The sequence below is a fragment of the Pteronotus mesoamericanus genome, unplaced genomic scaffold (assembly GCF_021234165.1).
Source record: "Pteronotus mesoamericanus isolate MK-2021 breed Mesoamerican mustached bat unplaced genomic scaffold, CSHL_Meso_final scaffold_54, whole genome shotgun sequence".
NCBI classification, from domain to species: domain Eukaryota; kingdom Metazoa; phylum Chordata; class Mammalia; order Chiroptera; family Mormoopidae; genus Pteronotus; species Pteronotus mesoamericanus.
Genome location: NW_026555321.1, coordinates 41032199 through 41041307, shown reverse-complemented (window position 1 = coordinate 41041307; position 9109 = coordinate 41032199). Strand labels below are relative to the sequence as shown.

At 48.3% G+C, this 9109-nt stretch overlaps 1 protein-coding gene across 1 annotated transcript in view; it reads left to right on the top strand.

The window, feature by feature from the left end:
- The first annotated feature begins 813 nt into the window (after positions 1-813).
- The window catches only part of IL17RD (interleukin 17 receptor D), a 60883-nt gene continuing 52587 nt past the window's right edge, over positions 814-9109 (top strand). Inside the window, exon 1 of the mRNA XM_054594965.1 lies at positions 814-994. Coding sequence (XP_054450940.1) covers positions 869-994 — 126 coding nt within the window. The 5' untranslated portion in view covers positions 814-868. The remainder of the gene's footprint in view (positions 995-9109) is intronic.

Genomic DNA, 9109 nt, shown 5'->3' with positions numbered 1-9109 from the left:
TTGTGGTGAAAGTTGCATGATCTCAGCTCACTTCTCTGAGCCTCAGTTTCCTCTTCCAAACAGATATAATATCCACAAGGGTAAGTTTGACAAGTGTAGTGGTTAAAGGTATTGGTTTTGTCAGATCTCAATTTGAACCTCAGGTCTGGCAGGTACCGGCTGTGTAACCGTTATGTTAGTCAGTTAGCGAGAGACTGTAGGATTTAGTGAGTGCTTGTGTGGGAGCAATAGAGTCCTCCCCAACCGAGGATACGTACTCTTATTTTCATTCCATTCTTCAGGGGCACACTAGAAGAGTGGAGAGAGCAATCATTTGTCCGAGGTCCCAGCCAGGATTTCTTTAACCATGACATTATCCTAACTTTCCTGCATCAAAAACTGGGATAACCGACAATTCCCTGCGTAGTTGGAGGATTCAAGAGGACTGGCAAAGAGCAGATGATTATTAAATTATTATTAAAACCATTATTACTATATTTGCGTTTTTCTAAGTTTTTGAGGGGAGCTGGCATCAATTGTACAAATCTTTTGCCTTAAAAAAAAAAAAAGACCTCAGGTGAGGGTGAAAAAAAACTATCTTCTCGGCTTCTACTCCAGGCGTGGCTATAGGGACTTGGCCCAGAGGGCGGGGCGGGGCCAAGAAGCAGGGCCAGACTGGAGGGGCGGGGCCAGGCTAGGGTATTAAAGCTGGGGGCGGGGTCTGAAGAGATGGGTGGGGCTTGGGACGGAGGCGCATGCTCGGTGGTGGGGCCCGCGCCCCCGCCGCCGCCGCCGCCGCCGCTGCCGCCGGCGCCACCGCCCACTCGGGGTTGGATAGCGGCGGGCGGCCGGGGCGCAGAGTAGGGCCAGAGTGGGTGAGCGCACGGCCATGGCCCCGTGGCTGCAGCTCTGCTCTGTCTTCTTCACTGTCAACGCCTGTTTGAACGGCTCGCAGCTGGCCGTGGCCGCGGGTGGCTCCAGCAGAGCTAGGGGCGCCGACACCTGTGGCTGGAGGGTAAGGAGAGGACTGCGAGAAACTTGCCGTCCCGAAAAGCGCGGGGTGGGGTCGCGGCGGGAGCGGCGCGCACAGGTGCTCGCGGGCGGCGGAGCCCGCGCTGGGTTGCTTGCTTCCTCCGGAGTCCGCAGACGGGGTGGGATCCCCGCGTCTCCAGACCTGCTTCCTTCCCTCCTTCCCTCCCTCCCTCCCTCCCTCCTGGGGCGCGCGTCCGCCAGCCCCGGCGGTGATGAAAGGGGCCGCCAAACCCCCGGCTTTGTGTTGCTAATGAGGCGCAGCCACGGGCCGGGGTCCCGCTCCCGGAGAGCGGGCGAGAGGGGCGCGCGGCGGCGGGTGGGAGAAGGACGCCCCATCTTTTGTTCCTGGCCCGGGACCTCCAACGCCTCAGGGAGGCGCGCCCCTGAGCCGGCATCCTCCGAGCTGTCCGGATGTGGGGGCGCTTTCCAAAGCAGGAGTGGAGTCTTACCCAGTACCTCTGGGACTGCCACAGAGCGGACCGGGAGCTTTGGGGAGGGATGCCCCTCATTCTCAGGGCCGCTTTGTTCTTTCTAGGCCGGGCCGTCTTACCCCTCTTTCACCCTACTCTAGACTCCTGATTTGCTGGGAAATTTTGGTCCTCCGTTTACCCCTTCATCTACGAATGGTCTCCCCCACGCCCACCCCACCCCGCCCTACCTAAAGTTGAAGATATTTTTCATCGCTAAAGGAAGGCAAGAGTTTGTCATTTCCGTCAGGTGCCCGAGACGAGACTGGAGAGGTGCAGACTTCTGCCGTGTGTTTGGACCCCTCTCCCTGTGACGGAGCCCTCCTTTGATGCTGTCTGGCCAGAGGGGCATGGGGCAGGGAGCTGAGCGCACCAGGACTCTAGCGTCCAGGGTCCTTACCAGGATTCCTGGGCTTGGGCAGTCCTGGTACCTGGAAACTGTATCCATCTGCTCCATATCTGCCACGGAAGGCAGGGCAGGCTGGGCATCAGGGCACTCACAGCCTCCAGTTTTGTGTATAGAACATGGACTTTGTGCTTGGTCACCCACGGACATGACCTTGGCTCTGCTCCTGGGCAGCCATGAACCTTCAATTTCTGCACCTGGAAAATGGGGGTAAACGAGTATTTCCTACTTTCCCCAGCACTATTGCTCTAAGGAATGGGTATAAGGTAGTTTGCTTAGAGCAACATTGAACCCCCCCTCTTCTGGGGTGCTCTGAAGGACCTCAGCACAGTCAAGGCCTAGGACTTGACACCCCCTTAGGGGCACAAGCTGGTGCCTCCAGCTCACTTGTCCCACATTCTGAGAAACTGTGGAAAACCAGGTATGAGTTGGGCAGCTGGGATGTCCTTAAGCCCAAGAGCTGCACTATAGACAGCTATAACTTATGCTCTCACAAACCCCATAGTGAATATAAAACTTCCTATTTGAGTAAAACATCACATTTTCCTACTCTCTCCCATTTTAGTAAAATAACACGATTGTGTTTTTATTTTTAAAAACTAGATACCAAGTTTTCCACAGTTTTCAGATTAAAAAGTTTTCCTTAAAGCTTTCTCATGTTGACTTAATGATCCTCCTAGATTTTTTGAATCTAGACTGAGGGGTTGGCTTTTGAATAACTGTGACAGCATCACAGGTGTTTTATTCCGGGATTTCATATGACGGGATAGGTGAATCAGTCCAATTTCCTTGTTTTCTGCAATTGCCTGGGTGGCTTCATGTGTCAGTACACAAAGCTTGTTAAGTTTAATGCGGTGGGGAGCCAAGCCTAGGTGGTTTTGTTCTCTCTGCCTGTGGGAATGTGTTCTCTTCCCCTAAACCTGCATCCCTGCAGAAGTAATGGTGCCCTACTGCCAGGGGCCTCACATTCATGCTGACCTCTCTCCCACCACAGCTCTAGTTGGGGGTGACCTCAGCAACTCCTACCGTGGCTCCACCCATCCTTTCCTGCGGTCATCTTCATCCCGTTCGTGAATGAGCATGGAAGCCTGTGGGCCATCCTCCAGATTCCAGACTCTTCCCAACCTCATATTTAGCTCCTTCCCTCTTGGACTTGCTGGTTGGTGTGTCTGATCGAGTCGCCAACTTTCTCTAAACCAGATTGCCTCCCCGCCTTGTATATCCACCTTTCCAACCCCAGCCACTCTCACCCTGCTTCCTATCTCCTCCGCCCTTTATGCTGCTGAGGCATGCTTTTTCCTGAAGCTGGGGTGCCTTTTCCTCTGGAAACCTGCGTGGTCTAAGACTCACCTGAGGTGATGCCTCTTCAGAGAAGGCCTCCCAGAATGACATTCTCCTTGCTTTGCCTTCTCATGGAGAGCCTTGCACTTTGTTTCTCACCAGACTACATCATCAGCATTTGTTCCCTTCTCTGCCTTCAGACTAGTTAGGCAGGCACTTAAACTCATGGTGGTGGCCTGAGGGTTTGGAGCCCTGTAAATCTTGGCTCAACCCAATTACCCCCTGCAGCCATCCTGCTAAGTCCTATATTAAGAGATTGATTTTGAAAAGTGGGGGAGAGATCAGCACACCAGGCTCCAAGTGTCCTCTCCACAGCAGGCTTATGCACATGCTCTTCCTGCTGGTGTTCCTTTTCTTTATACCTCAGCCTCCCCTCTAAGCATCACCTCCAGTGGGATGCCTTCCCTGCTCCCACATATCTAAGTAAGTTCTTCCAGAAGTTGCTCTTTCAGAGGACTGGCCAGTAAATACTGGTGTACAGTAACTTGGGTATTTGATTCACGTCTGAGTCTCCTACCAAACAGTGGGTGTTTAGCCCATAGGTAAATGTTAGTCTCAGTTCTGAGGTTGCTTACAGTCTAGCTGGGGTTATGTGAACATAGAAGAATAAGGGTTGACTATTTGTGATGCAAACAGGAGAGAGCTTCCTGAGGGTCCAGGCCACACAGAGCCTCAGAGGGGAGGTCAGGGTGGAGAACTGAGCCCTGAAGGAGTGGCAGGATCTGGATGCCAGAGAGGAGCTGAGCGAAAGACCCCCTTGATCTCCAGGAAGCATTTGTTCCAGGAACTCTTGCCCCTGCAGGAATGTGTATTTTCCCAGGACTTGTAAGGTGACTGCAGCCAGCTAACCCTTCCTTGGCAGCTCTGCTAACACACCCTTTCGGGCTGCTCTTAGAAGAGCCTGCCTGGTTTACGTGGTCAGATTTCACAACCTCCCCATTATTAGTGGCACAATTAAGGGGCTGATACCATCTTGAACACAGCTCAGTGTTTTAGAAATGAGTTGTGGGCACACTTCCTTGACTACTTAAAAAAAAAAAAAAATCTCATAGCGCCCTTGCCAGGTAAAGTTGCTCGTTCCGTTTTCCCAAAGAAGTAACAACTTGTAAAATTTTGAGAGGAAATTTTGCATCCTCATTGACACTGGGTCTCAATTCATGCTTTTTGATAGTAGAATGGTTTGGTTTGTGATGGGTAACTTTATGTCAGTCACTTGTGCTAGGGTTTTTTTCCCTTTGGGTCTTGCTGGGCGTTTGCGGAGCCTGTTTATGGAATAAAAAATTAGGAGTCTCCTTGCACAGGTTTTTATTTAGTGGCTTTTCCTGCCATGAAGGAGGAGGAATATTGCCTACCTCCCTACCTAAATGGAGTACACTTTCTCTGGTCTGTTATCCCTGAAACACAATTTCTGCCCCCAAAATGTCTGCTCCTTCAGGAATTCAGGAAGCTAGAATGCTGGCATCATCTTTACAGCGAAGTGCAAGTTTCCCATTTAAGGCAAATACTTCATCTCAAAAGGTAGGAAGGAATAGGGTGGTACTTGGAAAAGAAGTTCCAGCTGGTTAAAATTTAGGTCCCTGATAAAAGTCCAATCCAAGAACTCTCCTTGGCTGTGGGCCCAGGCATGTTTATTTGATTCTGAATTGGATGCGTTTTCATTCACTTGCAGCTCATGGCTCCCAAGCCCGCATATGGTCTGCCTGTCCTGTGGCCATGTTGCCCATGTTATACATGCTCATGTTTCCCTTACAGAATTCCTGGTTAAAAGTGGCTCAGCGCTGGTTGACACTTTTTTTCAGAGAGACATTCTTACAAGTGTGATGCTTCTTCCAGACCGTTTTGCACTGTTAACTGGGAATCCTCCTGGCCCTGGTCCATCTCTCTTGAGCAGCCCTCCCTTCTCTACCCACTCGACCCTGAGCCCTTGCACTGCCTGGGGCATCGTGCTAGTTATTAACTCTGGGATTCAGCTGGGTGAATGTGCCCAGCAACTAAGTGCAGGCTGTGGCACCATTCCTTCAGAACAAAATTTCTCAGTGTGAATCCAGAGGCTTCCAGTACCAGGATTGCTTTGGGAGCATGTTAAAATGCAAATTCAAGGCTAATGGAACCCAAATGGGAGTGAGGTGGGGCCCAGGAATTGCGCCCCATTTTAAGAAGTACTCTGTTGCTGTCTCAACTGTGAGAACCATTGCTTTAGGAGACAGGCGTCCTGATTGGGAGAAAGGGGAGAGAAGCCACGTTCCAGACATTAAAAATGAGAGTTTGATTTTAAATTATTTCACTGGATTTAGAGAGGAAAATGGAGGCTTTGTTAGAGCTGTGGCCAATGAAAGGGGTCAGGTTGGCTGAGGGAGGATGTGGGGAGCCAGCTGGGCAGGGCACCCTGATTTGGGTGGGTGCCTCTGGCCTGGGGTTGAAGAGGAGGCCAGGAGGGAAGGGGACCTGACGCTTCCACTGGGTTCCTCCCCAGAACAGCTGGGCTTGTCTGGAAAACAGTCTCAGGAAAGAATAGAGTAGGATCTAAGTCATATTTTCTCAGCAGTTCGAACCTTACAGACGGCTTCCCTGCAAAGGAAAGAACTGCTAATGCTTTTTAAAGTCTCTATTTTAAGTTGAATGTTTTTCATGCTTCATTTGGCCTAAAATGTATGTTTTGTTTTTTAATATTTCAAACACTCTTTTCCCTTATCGGTCCCTAAACCTTTTTACCTAATGTGCCCCAGCAGATGTGCGCTGCTGCTGCTGCTGGGGCCGCCCCATCAACAGTTAATTGTCCCTTTCATTTCTCCTCACTGTCTCTTGTGTCTGCCTCTGATGGATAGGTTCTGGAAGCACCCCCCCCCCCCCTTGATTTTTAAGTATGGGCTGACGTGGGCGCTGGGACACTCCCCTTCTAGAAGCTTCACAGGAAGGGGTGGGAGCAGTACCCTTGGAGCGGACCTCTCTCTTGCTACCCTAGCCTGGCAGCTGAGATCTTTTCCATTTTGCATCTTGCCCAAATTTGGAGGGTCTCGTGCCTTCAGGAAGCCCAGGGGGGCTCTCTGTGCTGGTGCTCTACAGGCTTCATCTCCAGGCAGCCTGACTTGCCCAGCCAGTGGGAGGCGTTGTCTTCCTGGGCAGTGTTTGTCTTGGCGGCTGAGTTGTTCTGAATGGGCCTGACACGTGATTAGGTGACTGATGGCCCTGCAACACATTGTCTCCTCCAAGGCCCGGGGCCTTTGAAGCTCTTCCCGGTGGGAAGTAAAAGACTATTTGCTCTATTAAAATGCCTTGGTATTTCCTCTGTTTAACCACAGGCCACTTCCTCCTTGCCACTCTAAACCCCGCAGGGCCACTGGCTGATTGAAAAGACACAAGGCCAGGAGTGATCACATCCTATTGAAACAGATAGTCTTCAATGCAGATTAAAGCTGGGGCAAGTCTCTAAGAAACCAAATCTAAGGGGGAATCCTTGAGATGGCTCCTTACCTTGCTCAAAATTTAGCCTCTTGACATAATTCACACTTGAAGTCCTGAATGCATGAATGGGTACTTATTTTTCTTTAAAGAAGGGAAGTCTAGATAGTAATCAAAGCAGTATGTGTTTTATCTGTGAATGGCAGATTTAAACAATTTAATCAACTGCATTTCTCATTGTGTCAGTTGGAAACTCTTCAGTGCCTGGGAAAAGCATGATGTCTGCTCATGGAAAACCATACGCGGTTTATTCTCTACTTGCAGATTCTGTCTGCTTGGTCTCATGTGCTCAGAAGTCCAAATAAGTTTGTAGGATAAATAATACCAAGAATTTCTCCAGGGAGATTGGCTCTCATCCTTTCCTAAGCTGTATCTTAAAAGAAAGTTTAATTAATAACACCAGGCAGGAAACTGAAAATTGAACAATTAAAAAATTACCTAAGTAACAAAGATTGAAAATGTGAACTCCACCTGTACCTTGTTTTTTATCAAGGGGTCTAAAAAAGGAATAACTAGTTAGTCTCTAATGGAGACTATTATTTTAACATTTACAACTCTATTGTTCAAAGTATCCATGATAAAAACGGCTTCCCTTTTCTTTGGTTCCTTGTTTGGCAATGTTGGGGGAAGGTGGATGTAGCTAATTAAAGCTACAACATTTAAAGGGAGGGCTTAATAGGTACCAGCTGTCCTCAACAAATCACTGGGTGGATGACAAAATAAAGATGTGATGTGAACACACATGTAATTCTCTTCTAAAACGGAAGTTGACCTATAAATTGTCTGATTTAATAGCACAAATGGAAACTACCTCTACTGTGCACTTTCAAGAAGCATTTGTTTTATAGTAAACCTAATGGTAAATGTCTTATTTGCATCAGGCTTGTACCTTAAGAATTGAAAGGGCAGTAGATGGCAAGTGTTGTTGGAAGTTGAACAAATTGTAATTTTATTGTGTTTTTTTTCATTCCAAACCTGATGTAATAGGCATTAATTTTTCATGAAAAATTACTACTTTGTAGGGAAGCTTGCTTGAACTTATCAGAAATGCCATATAAAATTGAAATAACTTTGAAAAGGGAATGCAAATTATAGTATTAATTAAAATGTTCAGTTGGTTATTTACATTTCACACATTAAATGAATATTTCAAATGAATCCTTTTGAAAGCATAAGAGATTGGGCTTTTAAAAAGTTACTTTTTAGGTTTAAAAAGTACCTTATTCTTTTAAAAAGAAGCAGTTTTTCCAAGTGTTCTGTTTTGTTAGTTTTGTAGAGTTGTCCCCCTCCCCCAATGAATGGTAACCCTTTTTAAAAAATGCTGGCTATGGCCCCAGACTTCTGTTCTGAGATGGACAGTTTTATTCAAGAATGAGAGGGTTGATGGGGATAGAGGGAAGGTTTCCTTGGAACGAACAGGCCCATTTTCCTGAGACAGGCCATATGGTTTAGAAATTTCTCTGTGATTTTATTCTGTCCAGGTGATTTCTGGTTTCTCTTCTCCTACAACGGCCCTCCTTTTATCTAAGAAAAATGCAATGCAATCCAGACCAAATGCAGGAGCAGTCAGCCAGCGTGGTCCCTGTTGAGTGACAGTTGATGGCCTTCCTTTGCAGTGGGCCCATTTGCTCTGGGTGGGGCACAGGCACTCACACTGAATTTATTGTAACTGCTCAATATCTTAAGTTCAAAAAGACTTATTTGGAGTGAGGAGGCAAGAGAAGGTGTTTGAGCAGTTACTCTGTTTTAAGTCATGGTGTGGCTCTGCAGTAGTGGTCAGCCAGAGCCTGAGGTGCTGCTTAGCACCTAGCTTTGGAAGTCTCTGCGAAGTTAGTCTGTTTCTCAGTGGGTTCCTAGTACTCTACCTTCTTGTTTGCCCTGCCTTAGTTTCTCCTGCTTTGGTGGAGGCCCACCTTTCTCTGTGAGGCTTTTCCACACTGCCCCTTTGCTCCCCATGTGAATTTCCCTGTGCCACAAGGCTCTCATTTGGTAAAGTCAGACCCACCCCATCAGGCATCCCGATTTAGTGAGAATGCATCCAGCCATTTGCGGTGATGCAGTGAAGAAGCAGAAACTTGATGTGTCTGAAGAAACTTAATTTGGGTGGTTCAGCGGAGACTTAGAGGAAGGGGTTGGGATGGTTGTGGGAGGCAGGTCTCACTGAGGGAATGTTGAGCAGGACCTCTTGGTGAGTGGAAGAGGTGGGGTGATAGTTTAGGCAGAAAGAAAGATGTGGGCAAAGCTGGAAGAAGGCGGCTCATCGGAGTACATGGGGACAGGAAGCTAAAGGCAGAGGTTGGGACTATATATAATAGGGTGCCTTGAATTTTGCCTGCATGTGCCTGTTCGAAGTGGTAAGGCTTGGAAAGTGTCTCCAGCACATGAATGACTTGATAAGAATGACCTGCAGTGACCATTCTTATAT